Source organism: Peromyscus californicus, unplaced genomic scaffold (assembly GCF_007827085.1).
Source record: "Peromyscus californicus insignis strain IS unplaced genomic scaffold, ASM782708v3 Scaffold_12__1_contigs__length_115047231, whole genome shotgun sequence".
Classification (NCBI taxonomy): domain Eukaryota; kingdom Metazoa; phylum Chordata; class Mammalia; order Rodentia; family Cricetidae; genus Peromyscus; species Peromyscus californicus.
Window position 1 is genome coordinate 89,504,750 of NW_026294413.1, and position 18,502 is coordinate 89,523,251.

Here is an 18,502-nt window from a genome sequence, read left to right on the forward strand (position 1 = left end):
AATTAAGTGGAAGACAACATGGAAAGCTTCCAGAACAGTAACCACAGTGGAGGCATCGTCTGCATAGCTACTGCTTGGGGGTTTTGTTTATCTGGGGGAGAGGGTCCTGTTGTTTCCTCTTGCCTTTTTTTCCTTTTAGGAACTGTATTTGCCCAACTTGCTGTGATTTAAGTGGATTTTCAACTGTTTGGACCTGCCCAGAGACAAGAACCATGTATCTCAAGACTCAGCGACTGGTCCAGGGGTGAACTTATAACTCTAGCAAGGCCAACGGTGTCTTTTAAGGAAAAGACATAAATATAGGACATTCTCTCCTTTTCTGAGAATAAGGAAAATATGGGTATATGACATTGACAATAGCAAAAAAAAAAAAAACCTGCCAATGACAGATCTTACAACATATTGAATAACTAGACAGGCCTACACCTGAACCATTCACTGACTAGATTGCCAAAATGAATAACTAAAACTTGTGTCACCTGCTGCATAGGAGGTAAGTATGAAAGTGTCCAAGGTATAGTTAGATGTAAGATTATCTAAGGATATAAACAAGTTTAAAAAGAGGAGGGGGGACTAAGATCATCTTTCTGGAATACAAAAACCTTCACAGAGCACAAAAGCTTAAGGAGGGCTTTGGCTCTGAGTAAGTTTAACTTAGGAAAGATAAAATTTTTGCCAGCCAGAAGTTACAAACTCAGAAGCACTTTCTATGATGTTCAACCTATAATATTCGGAAGAACCAGAAAGTGATGAGAATTGTACAGCAAAGAGGAGAAAAGAAACAGACAAAACTAAAGAACGCAGATTACAAGCCGGGTGTGGTGCCACAAACCTTTACTACAAGGATTCAAGAGGCAGAGGCAAGTGGATCTCCGTGAATCTGGGGCCAGCCTAGTCTACAGATTAACACCGTGAGAGCCTGTCTCAAAACAAAAAGAAAAGGATGCCACATTTCACTACAGAGGAGGTGGAAACAAAGGGAAGATGAGATGGAATGACAGCCATCCCTAGAACTGAGTTAGGAGTGTGCTCCTGGGGATGACTGGGCATCACTTATAAACTGGCACATGAGGCAATAAGATGCTGAGGGTGGAGTTAATGATCCAAACAGAAGCTGGCGGAAAAGAACATGGAGATGATGGAATCACCAAACTGGTGGTGAAACATTCTTCAGCCATGGCTGAAGATCCAGGCTAGGAAAAAAATAAATAAAAGAATTATCAAAAGCATGGGGAATAAAAACTGATAGAGATCATGGACAGTCCCAGAAAATTAGACAGTGAATAGAATTGAGAAAGATGAGCATCAAAGACAGGTTCAAGATGTCAGTAGTAACAGGGGCAGTTCCACTGAAACTGTGATAACAAAATGAGAAATTGGGGCCTAATGGCATACACTTGGGATCTCAGCAATTAAGAGGCTACAGAAAGAGAATAGCAAGTTCAAGGCCAACTTAGAGTATTCAGGGAGGCCCTCGATCAAGAATAAACAAACTGGATCACCATTTGGACAAGTAGATTGAACTCCCCCTGAATCATCCGCTCTCTAGATTTCCAAATTACATAAACCAGGACAGGGATCGTGGCTAAGGATGAAATCATTTCAGTGTGTCCATGACACAAGTGAGACAAACAGGCTCTGTAGTGCCAGTTGGAGACTTGTTGCTTCAGCACCCACAAGAGAGGAAGCAAAAATGATGAATGATTTCTAAGAGAAGCAGGTCCCTTTCAGAGAAAAATGATACAAGACTATACATTGGTTTGTAAAGTTCTCAGCTTAGAAAATACATCAAAAGTTTTATGTTCATATCTGCATTTTCCCACTTATGTTTCACTTAGATAAAATATAAAAACATAAATAAGTTTGTGTTGCCTGAATATACAGAAAGAAATAGCATGGAAAAAATCAAACATTTGTTTATTCTGGTATTAAAAATGCAATTCAGAACAACAATAGTCAATGCTCACTGGTTACTTAGAGAATCCCTATGCTAGCAAATTCTCAAGTAACCCTCCATAATAACCTTATCAACTTAGTTATTTATTTTTGCCATTTTATAGTTGGGAGACCATTGAGTAGCTGTCTGTCTAAGAGTTCAATTAGTCAACTGGAATGCTTCCCTTGACAGACAACTTTCCCTGAAATAGAAGACTAATTCACATAGTGGGATCCCACTGTCTCCTGACCAACCTCAAGCAAGACTGGCTTCAGAGAAAGAGCTCCACTTTAGACCCTTGGCCTAGTCAAGATCTTCCTTCCACACAGTTCTTTTTTGTCTGACAATGGCAGAGCAACTACAAGAGAAAACAGTGAAGATGTCGGGGAGAGATATAAGGGATAGAGAGGTTTCAAAAACCTCTTTCAAATTAGAGCACATACAAACACACACACACACATGCACGCACTCATGCACCCACATACCAAAGTACAAAGAGCATTTGGATTCTAACTACCCATCCTCTGAAAAAAGCAGATAGAGAAACGTGCCTCTCTAATGCAGCAAATGCATTTCAGGGAGGCTAAAAACATGGATACTTCACCCTCCATTTATTTTCCAGTCTTCCTCGGGAAGAAGACTGGGTGAAGATGCTCTCTGGCCATGCAGTCAACCTGAACTTATTCTTCCTATTCCTTCCTTTTAGCCCTAGCCATGGCTCTGGTTGAGGCAGAGGCTTTCTCAGGTTCTCTGAAACATACCACAAATCTTCCTGTGTTCAACCAGCTTGTTTCATGGAAAAAGCAGCAGGCAGTAAAGGAATTCAGCCCACACCATCCCCAGTGTGGCCTGATGGATGTGGAAAGGGGATCGTGCCTTAGGGATGAGGCCGATGATGGTCGGTACACTGTCATTACCACAGCTTGCAAAGGGAAGTTCACATGAGGCCTGTGGTTGACTTCTCAACCGTTCTGGTAGGGTTGCACATCAGGAAGGAAACTGCAGTCCCTAAATAAACAAGAGGCTGGACACTGTGCAATAGCAATGGCTCAAACAGTGGCTGCTGGTCTGCACTCTGCTGACCAAGACACAAGACAAAAAGCTGAGGGTTTAATGCTACAAGAATGTCACCTCAAGTCAGACTCAACAGAGCCATCTTTTCAGAGTCCAAATTTCCAGTACAAAGCCTCCAACCTTGGCAGAATTTTTAAAGCAGGACACTTAACTCCATTCCCTCCATTTGCCAGATGAGTTTAATGAGAGGTGGAGGGGTCGGGGTCTTGCCAGATGCTTGGAACCAAGAAAGGGAAACCCCTTGGTCATTTATTATGGCATGGACCATCATGCTCCTATGATGTGATTCACTTATTTTTTTCTCCACTGGTTTTTCCTTTCAAAGACATTTGAAAGTCTTTTCAAAATGCAAATCATGACTGCATTCAGAGCTGAGACTCTGCCTAAAGTAAGCTTATTTAATTCTGTTTCTCTGTTGGCCTTTCCTCAAATGTAGCACCTTTTTTTTTTTTTTTTTAGCAGATAAAACTCAATTTCCAGATTAAAAGGAAGGGAGTGAAGAGAATAATTCCTTGAATATCTATTCACTACCAGGATCTTTCCATTGGAATCATCACAGTCCAGTCAAGGAAAACAAGAATAATAATTTAAGGTTTTTATGATGGTTTGTTGTTATTGATAGGTGCTTGTTGGGGGAGTGTTTGCTGTTGTTTTGTTTTGTTTTAGATAGGGTCTCGTGTAGCCTAGCTAGAATCACAAGTGTGTGCCATCTCTCTCAGAGGTGATGGTTTTTTTTCTTTTAACAACTTTATTGTTGTTTTTCCTAAATAATAATTACAAGTCATCCCTACATAATAAATGTAACACAATTGGAAGCATGATAATTTAGAGGAAAAAACAGTATAGGTACCCACCTTATGTGTCAACGTTTTGAGATGTTTTTCCCCAAATATTTGTTCTACGTTGATAAGTAGAACCTCTTTATATGTTACAGCTGTAGCACCTCCTGATCCAGGTGACTAAGGCAGGAAGACTACCTGAGCCTAGTAGTCTAGGCTCGAAACCTTCCTGGGAATTACATTGGGACATCTTCTATAAGAGTAGTCATACAGCTCTACTCCTAACATTATAGTTATGGTACCTAAAGTAAACATTTACAATCATCATACTGATCATTTCCTTTACTTTTTTAAAATTTAGTAACAGCTGAGATATGAGATATAATACACAGAACATAAAATTCGCCCATATTTAAATCAGTGGTTTGTGTAATCGTCAACGCTAATTCTAGAACATTCTCAGGTCCCCAAAGCTCTACACCCATCAGCAGTGGTTCCTCTCTCTCCTTTCCCCACATCTACTAGCCGTCACTCATCTTTCTGCCACTACCCTGCTCCTACCGGGCACTTCACATAATCCGAGTCAGGAAGCAGATGGCCCATTGTGACTGGCTTGCTTTATTTATAATTATGTCTTCACAGTTCTCCAGGTTACTGCATGAATCAGCAATACATTATTTCTTACTAAGTAACATTTGACAGTGTGGATACCTCCGACTGTGTTTCTTCATGATGGACACTTTGGTGGCTTTATTTATTGTAAGAGTGACAAATGATAGTGACACTTGTTTTCAATTTTGTGGGTGTGCCTGGATATAGGATTTCTGGGTCATGTTTAGTATTTTGAGATAGTGCCCACTAGTTTAACAAAATGGTCTGCATCATTTTAAATCCCCATATGAACATTCAAGCCGTCCAATATTTCTACATCTTTCTTCAAAACTCCTTATTTGTCATTTTTATTTTAGTCATTTTATGGGGGTGGAGGAGTTCATCTAAATATAATTTTATTTGCTTTTCCCTAATGACTGATGATACCTAGGGTCCTTTGATGTCCATATTGCCCACTTGAATCCCTTTTTTGGAGAATGTCTGTTTAACTCCTTTGTCCAGTTTCTAACTGGGTTATCTGCTTTTGATTGTTGAGCTTTTCCTACTTTTAAATGAGTATTTTACATAAAGGTAATATATATTTCAAGTTACCCAACTCATGTGATTTATCCCGCTTATGGTGAAATATAATAAAGTGATCACTGGGCATATGCCAACCAGCTCACACAACAGGACATGACCACCTAGTGCCAGGATATCCTTCCCTGAGCCCCTGACTGCTTCTCTGCTACTCTAAATTAGCCACCATCTGGGTATTCCGCACCATTAATTAGTTTTGGCGGACGCAAAGGACAGCATGTTTTACATGCTCTTTTGGATCTGGATTCTTTAAAATTGTTTTGTGGATGTTAATTGTGTGTTGCATGGACCAATAGCTTGCTACTTCTTGCTGTACAGTCTTTCATGGAATGAATAGGCTAGGTCTTGTACAATCATTGTTAGAGTTAATTCTAGAGAGTCTGGGTTCGTTAATGTCATCATAACTGACAAGCTATAAATTTCATTTCATAATTGTTAATAGAAGATTGATTTTTATAATATGAGCCAGACATTTGACTAAATCCATTTTTAATCTAAACACACACACTTGAGATTTCCTGTACTTGCAATCATGTTGCCTCTAAATAAAAATGTTTTTATTTATTCTTTTCTAATTCTTAGACTTGTGATACCCAGAGCATTACCGAGCAACAGACACCCCCACCTGATCCCTGTGTCATGGGGAAAGGGATCAACTGTTGATGTGAAATATACTTGCTACATCTTTCTTGTAACCGCCCCCCTTAGACTAAGACAACTCTCCACTTCCAATCAAGAGTTGTTCACAGATGCTACACTTATCACAGGCTTTCTCTGTGTCTACTTAAGTCCTCTTCGGTTTTTTCCTTATATTTTCACTATGGAGACTAACACTGACATCCAAATATTAGTACAGATTTGCTCTTTTCCCATGTCATCTATAATTGCATTCACTTCATTCAGATAATTCATAGTGGCATTTATTCACACAGTTACTTCCAGTGCCTTGGTAGGGCCAGGCAGCAGCATCAAGCTTAAGTGGAACACACACAGGCCAGGCAGTTCTCCTTTCCATTCTGTTTAGGAATACTTTTCCTATGATCTATCTAGCTCCATCCACAAACATTTGGTACAATTCTCTGAAGATGACATCTGAACCTACAAAATTTGTGTTTGGGTTCTGAGAGATTTGTTTGGCTTGGTGGTGAGTTTTTAAATGACATCATCACTTTCTTTAGACTCTAGGACACTTGGATATTCTATTTCTACTCACACAGTTTTGGCAGGTTGTAGTTTTAATAGAATTTAGTCACTTACCTAAAATTTCAATTTGTTATCATGAATCATTCACAAATACTCTCCTGTTTACGTTAAGATTTGGAGTGATGTCCCACTTTTCCTGCTTTGGTTATCTGAGCTGTCTCTAGAGTTCTAAGCAGGACCTGTCATTTTTGTTGTCAGATAGTTGGTATTTGGCTTTGGTGTTCCTATCTAGGAAATGTTAACTGTTCAATTCACTAATTTTGACTTTTACTAGTTTTCTTTCCTTCTTTATCTTGGTTTCTCTTCCTTGGCTTCTAGGCTTAAAAAGTCTCCTCTCAACCAATTGTATGGCTTGCTCTTCCCCACACGTGCCTTATGCATCACAGCCTCCTTGTCTTCACTCTGGTGGTCTCCACTGCTTACAACCCACAATGCAGCCCATCCATTCTGTACAACTGTACCAGTGTTCCAAGGCGTTTCTCTAATGCCATTTTCTCCAAGCAGCACTCCTGCCCTTCCTCATTTGGTATCCTCTGGTTTCCCATAGCCCATTCCTGCCCCTTTCTCATCGAAATTTGTAACGTGGGCGTCCACTCACTTCTATTAGCACCTTAATGACTGACAGCTCAGTTGTGTTTTGCTGCTGTTGTTGTTGTTGCTGTTTTAAAGATCCACTATGTGGTACTGTGTACAAAATAACTGCTCAGGCCGGGCGGTGGTGGCACACACCTTTAATCATAGCACTCGGGAGGCAGAGCCAGGCGGATCTCTGTGAGTTCAAGGCCAGCCTGGTCTACAAAGTGAGATTCAGGACAGGCACCAAAACTACACAGAGAAACCCTGTCTCAAAAAACAAAAAACAACAACAAAAAAAAACTGCTCAATAAACACTGGTGTGTGTGCTTCAAATTCAGGAATGATATTTTCAAAACTAATGAAGTTAATAGCAGTAATTATCGACTGGAAACCCAGTCAAACAATCAGAGTTAAACATACCATAGAAAGAGTTCCAGCAAGACAAGAAAGTGCTGCATTTTTCTTTTTATCTTACTTGCTCTAAAGACAATTAAATATCATTCAGAGCTACATTTAACTGGACATTTTGCTTTTGCTGATTTTGGATGTTACTTACAACCCACAACTCCCCACTTACTTAAGAAAAACAATTAAGCCGGGCGGTGGTGGCGCACGCCTTTAATCCCAGCACTCGGGAGGCAGAGCCAGGTGGATCTCTGTGAGTTCGAGGCCAGCCTGGACTACCAAGTGAGTTCCAGGAAAGGCGCAAAGCTACACAGAGAAACCCTGTCTCGGAAAAAAAAAAAAAAAAAAAAAAAAAAGAAAAACAATTAAGTGGGACAGAAATGGTTTCAAGCTATAAGATGAAAATATGAAGAAATTTCCCAAGGGGGAAAACCAAGCTACAGGATAATTCTGGTATCACAAATGAATGGAGCACATTTTTTAAAAAAGGCTCTTCTGGTTAGATTTCAAACCTGCTACATAAGAGGACACACATACCCGGCACAGTAAATCTGACCAAGAACCTATGTTGGGAGCTCATAGGTGCCAAGGGTTACCCCATTATTGTTATTATTATTATTATTATTATGCTAAATGAATATAGGACCAAACTGCACTTTGTCTGTGCCTCTTTTCGCAGTGATTAGTGTAGCTCTCAGACCTGATCAGAGAAGCTTCTCGGTGCAGTAGTTGGTGGTTAGCACAAACACTCAAAGTTGGTAGAAGTATACAGTGTAAATGTTGATAGAGTGTTTAGCCAGAGTGAGAACTCTATATCATACACAGACACAGCGGCTACCCCAAAAGAAGGGCAGAATGACATTAAGAGCTACAAGTCAGGGGAGACCAGAGCAACATGGTCTTCAGGGTAACAGGACCTGAGGCACTCATTCATAAGCCTCTACCCCTAACTTAGGAACCACAGAAAGTTGATGGCTTGCTCTTCCCCACACATCCATTTCATTAACCCACTCAGTCCATTTTGTATTGCCCATATATTCCTTGATATGCAATACAAAATGGACTGAGTGGGTTAATAAAAAAAAAAAAGAGAGACATTTAGTTGATTGGGGTAGGGAGGCGAGGAAATCTGGGAGAAATTAGGGAGAGAACTAGAGAGTGAATATGATCAAAATATATTACATAAAATTCAAAAAAAAACAGGAAAACATTTTAAAGATTTACTTTATTTAAAACAAAAACAGGACTTTGCAAGTCTGAACAAGTCATACCTCGCTGTGAAAAGACTTCATAATAAGATTCAGAATTCAGAGTGGGAAGCAGGATATACGCTGGCTACAAGAGACACGTCTGAAGGCCAGATAACATGTGTGTGAAATGAATCAGCCCTGTCTCCCAGCACCAAGTATAGCATTGAACTTGTGCAAACCCACAGTGGGCTTCTCCAGTACTCAGAGCTGACTCTGCTCTTCTCAGATGTAAGTCCCTGCACGTTGTCCCAAATGAGCACTGAAAATGAGGTCAAGAAAAGCCACTTGACCTGCCAGCCATGCTAGCAAAACTGTAGTGTAGAAGGCACAAAGTAGATGCTCCGTGAACACTGCTGGGACTGGGAAGAGTATTTGTCCAAATCTTAGCTGCCAACCAGCTAGCTGTAGGATCTTGAGCGCGTTGCTTAGTTTCCCGAAACCATAGCTTTATCATCCGGATTGGGACCATCGTGTCTACTCCCAGGTTTGCTGAAACTACTTAACTTCCATATGTCGGGGGAGACTTTGCTGTTGGCATAGGAGGCACTTTGCTTAGTGATATTACTGTTCTTATTGCTTTTGTTTATTATCCATAAAAAGAATAGGAACCGGTTTGTTTGCTATTCATTTACTTTACTTGCATACAATGCTGGGGGATCAAAGCAGAGTGTCACACATGCTAACAAGGGCTCTACCACGGAGCCACAACCGTGGTGAGTCATAGTCTCGAAGCCTAGATACCATCGCTACAGCCTAACCAGACGAAGCTGTATATGGTACAAATCTTCCTAGAAGACAGCATCCTGGGAGAAGAAATCATTTTAGTTAAGACCTCTAACTGTCCCAAAGATGAATGAAATAAACCTAAACAGGGTCTGGAGTCCAAAAACACCTGATGGCTATCTCCCAGTACCTCTGACTCGATCCTGGGACTGAGGGTTACCAGCTATGGTTGAACCAGGTTTGGAGTCAAATGTTCCCCTACACCCTAGAAGCCCAAATGAAGTCAATTTGATCAAATGTTAAGATCACTCTTAGAGGAATCTGAACCCATCTGCAGGACAACACCACCTGCCTGGGCACAAAGACAAAGGGCAAAGTCCAATTTTTGTAAGACAAGCCAGCTTCTACCCCAAGTCACAGCTGAAGGCAGGCATGCCCTTCTGTGAGTCACAGGAAGGTACTTAAGCTTTCGTTTTGTTTTTCCCAAGACAGAGTTTCTGTGTGTAGCTTTGCACCTTTCCTGGAACTCACTGTGTAGACCAGGCTGGCCTCGAACTCACAGAGATCCACCTGCCTCTGCCTCCCAAGTGCTGGGATTAGAGGTGTGCGCCAACACCACGCCAGCCTCGCTTGAGCGTCTTACTGAAGTCTGGTGCTGTTCTTCTTAGTTCCAACTCCTTCAATCGGCCTTCAGGTGTAAAGGATACTCACTCAACAGGAATGGTCCAAGTGACTCCTGCCCCGGCTAGCCACAAGGCTGCCAAGCAGAAGGCCCATGCTCCAACAGAAAGCCCAGATTTTCACAACATCATGCCCCCGGCTTCTTAATCTTCTGTAGTTAACAAGCTCCTCAGATCACGTATGATTTCTGAAATTTTTACTAAAGCTCTTACATCATTCAGGGATATTCATTTGATAAAATCTGATGAAGAATGGTTCATTTCTGCTGTTCAAGCAGAAGGTTGACTTTCTTCTTTTGTGTACATGTGTGTGGGTGGGGGTGGGAAGATAGATAGGTGGCTATGAATATGTTTGTGGGTACACTCATGCAAGTGTATACATAAATGGAGACCAGAGGTCCACACCCAGTGTCTTTCTCAACTACTCTCATGTTTTGAGATAGTGCTTCTCAGTGAACCTGGAGTTCACCAACTGCCTAGGCTGGCTAACCGGCAGGCCCCAGAGACCGGCCGCTGGCTTCCACATCTCCAGGGCTGGGATTTTAGTGTTGGTGCTGAGCTGAGGATCTGAAACTCAGGTCCTCACACTCACTTATCTAGAACGCCTATACGGCAAGCTCATTACTAGCCAAGACATCTCCCCATACCAGAAAACGCCTTTGTCGATCATCAGTTTTACTTGTTAAGCAAGTGAGGGAACAGAAGGCCTTTTTCTCTTCAATCTGGGCTGTTAAGCTCAGCCTGAAGTTTTACACCTTATCTCAGCAACCATCATTTCTCTGGCATTGGTTAATTTTCTGTATTAAACGCAAAACAAAAGAATCAAAAACTTAACTTTCTCTTCCCTTCCAACTCTGTGAATTTGGGGGCTGTTGCTGCCGCCTTCCTTGGACAGGCAGGAAGAAGCTGTCTGGAAGCAGCTCTCATGAAGGACAAGACAAGGAACAGACTGAGACAAAAAGTGGATCAAGCTGTGCCTGGAGCCATACCCTGTTTTGGTTTGGTTTTGTTGTTATTATTTTGCTTTGTTTTTCAGTTAAATGGGCCAATAAATTACCTTGTGACTTCAACAGAATTAGACTCTCACCGGCTTACAAGTTCTAACAAGAAAAGTTTCCAAACTAGCTGACAAGTGCTAACCATTCACATACTTCATTCTCTTTTCACTTTTAAAGATGGATAGTTTATCAATAAACTCAAGAAAGTGAAAGCTTTGGGCAGAATGCTCATGTCAAATTTACCATCAAAACAGCTTAAGAGTGTATTCGTTCAAAGGCATTAGCATTAAAGAGAGAAGTGAAGACCCAGCCTTTGAGCTGTTGCTGCGGGCAGTCCTCCAGAAGAGCAGAAAAGAGCTTAGACCAGAATCAGAAAAGGGGCCTCAGGAACTCCACAGGAAAGGAATTTCTCAGAGAAGCACACACAGTTTTCTACGTGCAGATGTAGGACATACCTGCCGCACCAAATCAGGGCCAAGTTTAAAACGTGGGGATTCCTGCAAGAAGATAAATCATCAGTGACTTGGTTTTCTTTCCTTCCGCTTGTTTTTCCCTCGGGAGACTGGGTGGGAGGTGTGTCTACGGAGGACTGTCCCCTATTGGGACACAGATGGCCTTCTCCAGGGCTAACCCTGCAGAGACATTCACACAAAAGCAACCGGTCTGTGGGGCACACAGAGCTCTCAGAGAGCCCTGGGATGGAGCTCAAAAACAGAGCTTGAGATAAGCAGGACTCTGCAAACCACCTTCCCACCAAACCCCTTTGCAGAGTTGATGCTAATGTTGGTGGAAACAAATGGGGTTCAGAACTTTGCCCTCAGTTTCCCTAAGGAACAAGAGGCAAGTAAGGGATAATTTGTCTGCTCTAATTCATGCCATCTTCCTGAAACTAGGGGACACTTTAAGAGAGCCTTCTCTGTATTTCTGAATAGGGCATGGTGGCATGTAATCCTGGCATTTGGGAAGGAAAGACAGGAGGATCGGGAGTTCATGGTCACCCCTGACTCCATAGTAAATTTGGTCACCCTTGACTACATAGTAAATTTGAAGCCAGCTCGACATACATGGGACATGTGACCATCTTTTAAAAAAAATCTCTCTCTTTCTAACTTTAGATTTGGCAAGGCACTAAATAACAATGATGATGTTCAGTCAAATCTAAGACAAAAAACAATCCCAAATTCTAAGCTCTGAGTTGAAATTCTATTCAGTAGTCCCCTCTAAGGCTTGTCCTGTCTGGCTTCCCAACACTCTAATTTCTAATACACAAAATGAGATGAGATCAGCGCCTCTGTCACAAGTACACACATGACGTAGGAGATGACCCTGCACCGAGAGTCTCTAACTCACTTCAGGTGTGTGGAGTCTAGATACTACTGGGAGCAGACTTCTCCACGGATAAAAGGCCAGACAAAGCCTATGTGAGCTAGGAGGCACCAAAAGGACACCAGAACTTGTCCTCTGTTTCCTCAGACATATTTTGACCTTCATTTGTCCTAAAAATATAGGCTCAGCACCACCAACATCCATAAATGAAAACTTTTAGCCTCACTTAACTGAGAGTACGTTTATATTCATTTTGCTCTTATATTTTATGCCTCCCCAGTTAGCTAGACTAAATGAATGTTCTTTACTTTTTCTCTTATAATAAAATATGAAGTGAGAATAGAATAAAACAGACTTTCTACTTTAAACAGTCACCAAAAATGTAGTTGTCTTTAAATGGAGACATTTAACAAGGGAACACCTACCACACAAGGCCAGATGCCTGTAAGAGATCTCTAGAATTCTCCTTTTACTTAAAGAAATGGAAATTTTATTGTTTTTTGTGAATACGGAGGCAGTCAATGTAAAGATAGGTAGAAAGGAGGAAGAGTCACACTTACAAAATAAAACCAGCTCATTTCTTCTGTCTGTCTCTCTGTCTCTCTGTCTCTCTGTCTCTCTGTCTCTCTCTCTCTGTCTCTCTCTCTCTCTCTCTCTCTCTCTCTCTCGTATGTGTCTGTCTGTGTGTGTCTGTGTCTGTGTGTGTGTCTTTGTATCTGTATCTGTATGTCTGTGTGGTGATGTTTTAAGTTTTAGTTTTTGAGTTTTGAGGGTTTTTTTTTCCCTTCAATCTAATTTCAGTTTTGGTTGCAATGAGAAGTTAAAATGCCAGTACCTAACCACTGTCTTCTAAGTGTAGAATAAAGTTACATGAATTAACAACCACAACCCACAAGCTAGTATTAATCCTTACTGTTCAATCTTATTAATATTTCATTCACATGATACTTTTCAAGCCAACCTGCTCAAGTATCTCCTGAACGCCCTGATTCATGTGACTGGCCTGGAGGTGTTTGCTGTCAAGTCAATGTTTTACACTGTTGCCATGAAACGAAGTCCTCAGATAAAAATACCGTCACAGGCTAGTTAAAAGAAAATTTGCCACAACTGCACATGCCCAAAATTCAACAGTTCACATGAGTTTTTCTCTAGGGCCTGGGAACTTCTGAGAAATTATTTGAAATCATGTACTGTGAGACAAGAAAATCAGCAAGCTGCAAGCAGCCTTTGGATTCTTGTAGGACAATGAGGTCTGGGAACCCAGAGTATGAACTCAGGTATGGAATTACAGACTGCAGATATATTCATGCTGAAAATATTTTCTCCTTAATAGGACAATTTAAATGAAATTATTTATTCCTAAAATAAACAATTTTACCATTTGTTTCCTGGCAAAAAAAGAAAAAGAAAATTGGAAATAGAAGAGTTCAAATGTCTAGACATTGGCAAACCAAACATATTTCATTTACATTTCCTTCCTGATTAGAGAGACCAGGATGTGTCCATCACCACCAACTTGATTTTTCCTCACATGCCCTAAACCCAGCCTCGAGGATTTTTTTCTTTTTTATTCCTTGAAATAGTTTCTCTCTATGCCTCTCAATAGTACGTCTACACTTTGCAGGCATTTAATAAATTATTCTTACTTCCAGACTGGCTAAGAAGACAATACTGGAGTTAAAGTACCATTCTCTGAAAAGTGACTACTAGGGACAGTAGCGCTTTCTGATGTAACGACCCAAGTGCATTCCCATGTCAAGTCCTAGTTTCTCAAAGGTGTCTGTCCATTATAATGGGGGAGGGGGTACTTGATTTAGAAGTAAACGTTTGTAAGGCTCAAACAAACGAACTCTTTAGAGGCATTGGTCACACTCTGGGAAGGAGCCCAGCTCCTTTTAAACAAGAGCTACTCAAGCCCTTTATTCTTTTCCTGGAAAAGCTCTTTAATTAAAAGGCCAATAAATGAGATGCACTAAGAAAAGCGAAATGAGCACCCTCCATGGTGTCTAGAGAAAAACACTGGATTCGTGCACCTGTTTGTCAGGCACCGTCCAGTCACAACAAACTCCCAGGCACCGCTGGTTTTGACAAACACGCTCAGGTCCTACCTTCATTTCGATGACAGTCTGGAGAGCCTTCGTCTTGGCTGGCTCCGGCTGAAGTTGGCTTCTTCGGTGCAGTTCCTGGGGAGGAACACGATAGAAATAAGCCTGACGGTTCATCCTTCTGTTATACCATGACCTTTACACAGCTACCACACAGCCCACCAGGTCCAGCTCCCCTGTATGCAGACATAAACAAGCCACAGGTGCCTCTTCCCCCACACTCTTCAGCATCCCTCCTGCCTGCAGCCTGCGTGCCGGTGAAACGCTCCTGGCACATGCGCTATTTCTGAAACTTCCATCAATAATTAATGTCAACTGTGACAAAGCCAGAAAGTAATCATAGTCCAAACACTGTTCAACACAATCTACTAAATTGTGCTACTCTGCACTCCCAGCACAAGCCCAGCAAGGAGACAGAGGAAAGAAAATGACTAACGTGGCTGCAAATCTGCCGCTCGCTCGCAGGCTCGCACGGCATTCTGCTACTGAAGCAGGTTTGCAGTGAGCAATTGAAAGCCATTTCAGTACAACTGTGACACTTCTTGGAGTGGTCTGATGAGTCCCTGTGAATCTCTCACTTCTAAATTCACACTTTAGGTTCTTGCTCAAAATCACATCTGTGGGTGATATGCTTACAAATCATGACGCCAAGAAATTAAAACTGGCATTAAAACCAACTATGTCAAAGGAGAGACAGAATCGCTCAAAGCCAGATATATACCCAAGAACTCCTGGAAGGCTGACTGAGCTTTCCTTAGCTAAAGCGCAAACAGCATCACTGCGATGTTAAGCTTGCCACATGCCTTTCCTCAAAAGAACCATTTGCCTAGACTTTGAAAAGTCATCTCAGCACAAGAAAAAAACACAAAGTTTGTTCATGTCATGCTTTGATTTTCTTAACAAATATCAACAGTTTTGTGAAAGTCATTACCAGGGGGGTACATACAGGACTCACATATGCAACCTGCTGATACAGGTCATTTATGGAGATCCCATTAAGATTTACTTCTGGTTCCAGAAAAGCCAACTTAGAATCAATATGGAGTATCTGGAGACTTGATGTAAAAACTGGGAATGGACCATGTAATTAATAGCTAGCTTTTCCCAGAAGGACATTTAAAATTAACTACCGTCCATCAATCACTTCTACCTACTGTCACCACCGTTCCACAAAGATAGGAGACACAGATGCAAAAACTGTTAGAAAAACACATTTCACGCTAAAAGGCAGTCCTATCTGAGACAAGGCAGATGAGCAGGTAAGCAGTATCTTCCTTTGGTAACCTTTTAGGCCAGTGACCAGGAAATCTGGACCGTGTGCTGAAGACAAACTGGGTACTTAGCACTACCAACCTGCTTGGAGTTCTGAGGATCACATCCCACCCACAATGTTCCAAGCAACACAAATCAGCAATCTTATGTAATACTGTTCCTCAAACTCTGGTTTTAAAACTTGCCCCTAACTATTTAAGATGCTCTCTCTCACCTCAGCTGACACATTTCTTCTGGTAACACATCCCTGGGAGGGACAGAGTCTAGAACTACAGATCTTCTTATATGAAGATAGAAACAATGATCTCTATCTTCTAGAGCTTGTGCCTGAAGGGATCTGGCAATGTGGGCACTATTCAGCTCCCTGGAGATGGCAAGGGCTTTTGAAAGATTGATCTTACAAACAGTTGTCCCTTATTGAGCATCTACGGTCCCGGTACTGCTTGCTTCTTGAATGTCTTGGCACTACCAAAAGGAAGATGACCTAGAGAGTGAATCCAAGGTGCTTCTGGCAAACATTTAAGCACCAGCACCTACCATGGCCCACTTCAAGCCACCTAAATGGTGTCACTTAGTGGGGAGTTGGGAAGGACTGTGCCTGGGATACTGTTTAACTGGATCCCCAAAGCTGCATTAGAATCTTGGTTCCGAGTGTGGCCGGATGAGAGGTAGCAGAACTTGTAAGTGGGGCAGCTGAATGGGACTCATGGGAGACCAGGGTCACTGTCCTCAGACAGGAGTAGGTACTCCTCATGGGACCTTGCTGTCTTTTCCTAAAAGGCTGCTACAAGAGTAAGTCCCTCCCTCAAGCACTCTGGCCTGCGCTTGACCCCGCCCTCTCACACGCACCCTCACCATGAGTCCATTCTTCAAGATATGATGCAGGCAGGGGCCTTCTAGGGCCCACACCATGCTGTGTGGACTGTGAATTCTCAGACATATATGTTCAATGCATCGCTTGTCTTAGAAAGCATCTGGTATCAAGGGGTTTTTAAGAGTAGAAAATATAAAAAGTGTAAAGTAGGACCTCATTGTATAGCATTTTCTAAGACACAGAAACTAAAAAAAAAATGTAATGATCTAATGGAAATGAGAGAATTATCAGTTTATTACAATTTACTTAATTCTGAGTTTGTTTATTTAATTGTAACTCTTGCCAGTAGAACCAATTTCAACATTCAGCTTTCATGGGCCACACCCAACCCAGTTCCACATACCATGCAGTGAATCCCACATAACTTCAACCTGTAAAGAAAGCTACTTACTCCTTACCACTGCTTCCAATATTGCTGCAGTTCAGCAGTCAAATCTCACCGACAAGAAAAGGTTAAGTCACTCACTCCTTGGAGTTGTTCTATATAGTTACTGGTATTTAAAAAAAAAAAAAAAAAATGCACTTCACAGGTCAGCAGTTCTGAGACCAGATAGCATCAAAATAACCTTTAAAGAGAGCTAGAGAGATGGTCCAGTGATTAGAAGCACTGATTGCTCTTCTAGAGTACTCAGGTCCAATTCCTAGCATCCATAGTATGGCTAAGAACCCTCTGTAACTCCAGTTCCAGGGAGATCCAGCGCCCTCTTCTGGCCTCTGTTGGCACTGCATGTATATGATGCATAGCCACACATGCAGGCAAAACATCCATACACAGAAAATAAAAATAAATTTAAAAATAATAATCTTTAATGAAAGGCAAATGTTCAAGCAAGGTGCAGGGCACATCTGTAATCCCTAACACTGAGGAGGCTGAGGTAGCGTGGTCCACACAACAAAACCCATCTCTTTAAAAGAGGGAAAAAAGAGAAATGATTGTTTCATACTACAATCAAGCCTATCCTAGAATAAAAATCAGAAGATAACTTGAGGAGACAACCTTATATAAAACTTAACCTTATATAAAACTGGTCAAAATAATAAACAACTAAAAGAATTAACATAAAAACCACAAGGTAGCCGGGCGGTGGTGGCGCACGCCTTTAATCCCAGCACTCGGGAGGCAGAGGCCGGCGGATCTCTGTGAGTTCGAGGCCAGCCTGGGCTACCAAGTGAGTTCCAGGAAAGGCGCAAAGCTACACAGAGAAACCCTGTCTCGAAAAACCAAAAAAAAAAAAAAAAAAACACCACAAGGTAAAGGTATATGCTGCTCTAGTCTCTGTAAAACATGAAAACATCAGGATAGACATGCAAAAAAATGCTAAATTTGTGCAGTAATGCTGCAAAAGTCGAAAGTGTTCTCCTTCTAATCCTCATACCACCTCTGACAAGAAACTAGCTCAAAATCCAGAAGGACTTCACCTACTATGCTACTCCTTAGAAAATAAGGTCCCCTGGTACCTGGGAATTGTGATTCTGCTGGAACTCACTCTGCAGACCAGGCTGGCCTCAAACTCACAGAGATCATCCTGCCTCTGCCTCCCAAGTGCTGGGATTAAAGGCGTGCACCACCAATGTCTGGCTGGAAATTGTAATTCTTACCTTCATGGTACTCTGTCAACTATGACTTCAATTTGTAAAGATCACCTTGGTCTCCAAGTATCAGGTAAGAGACTATAACACCCTGTGTGCAGAGTACACAGGTAGTCTGAAGGAGCCACCTTAGCATCTCATTCATCTCCAAGGTCCTGGCAATGCTCACTGTGCCTTGGCAGAGAGGACCAGTGATCCGCTGAAGATTTGGGCTCCTCTTCCACAGTGTAAAATTGTTAGGAAACTCCCTGCCACCAACACCCTTGTATCTAAACTGAGCTTCCTAGCCAATGAAACTTAGACAGCAATGAGAAATCACCTCCCAGAGAAACTTCCAAGCCACTCTTGGCCTCTCTCCTTTCCTACCTACCTATCTAGAGCTGAAGGACTCCTGGACCCAGGAGGATGGCAAGGCCTTAATCCAAAAGAAGCCTGGGTCCTTGAAGCAGCGGGAGTTTGAAAAGTCTGAATACCTATAGAGCAAAAGGGTGTAAATGAACACTACACTTCTACGAAGTGA

At 41.8% G+C, this 18,502-nt stretch overlaps 1 protein-coding gene across 16 annotated transcripts in view; it reads right to left on the reverse strand.

Moving 5' to 3' along the window:
* Erc2 (ELKS/RAB6-interacting/CAST family member 2) overlaps nt 1–18,502 on the reverse strand; it is a 906,926-nt gene that overhangs the window by 604,746 nt on the left and 283,678 nt on the right. For 10 of the 16 annotated variants that reach the window (XR_008217165.1, XR_008217166.1, XM_052733784.1 and 7 more), the window contains 2 exons: nt 14,250–14,324; nt 11,271–11,312 (listed from right to left, as the gene is read on the reverse strand). Coding sequence is in view for 14 of the 16 variants with exons in the window: in XM_052733784.1 (XP_052589744.1) it covers nt 11,271–11,312; nt 14,250–14,324 (117 nt within the window). In the remaining 2 variants the exon portion in view is untranslated. The remainder of the gene's footprint in view (nt 1–11,270; nt 11,313–14,249; nt 14,325–18,502) is intronic. The other 6 variants (XM_052733790.1, XM_052733791.1, XM_052733792.1 and 3 more) reach the window with 1 other exon arrangement.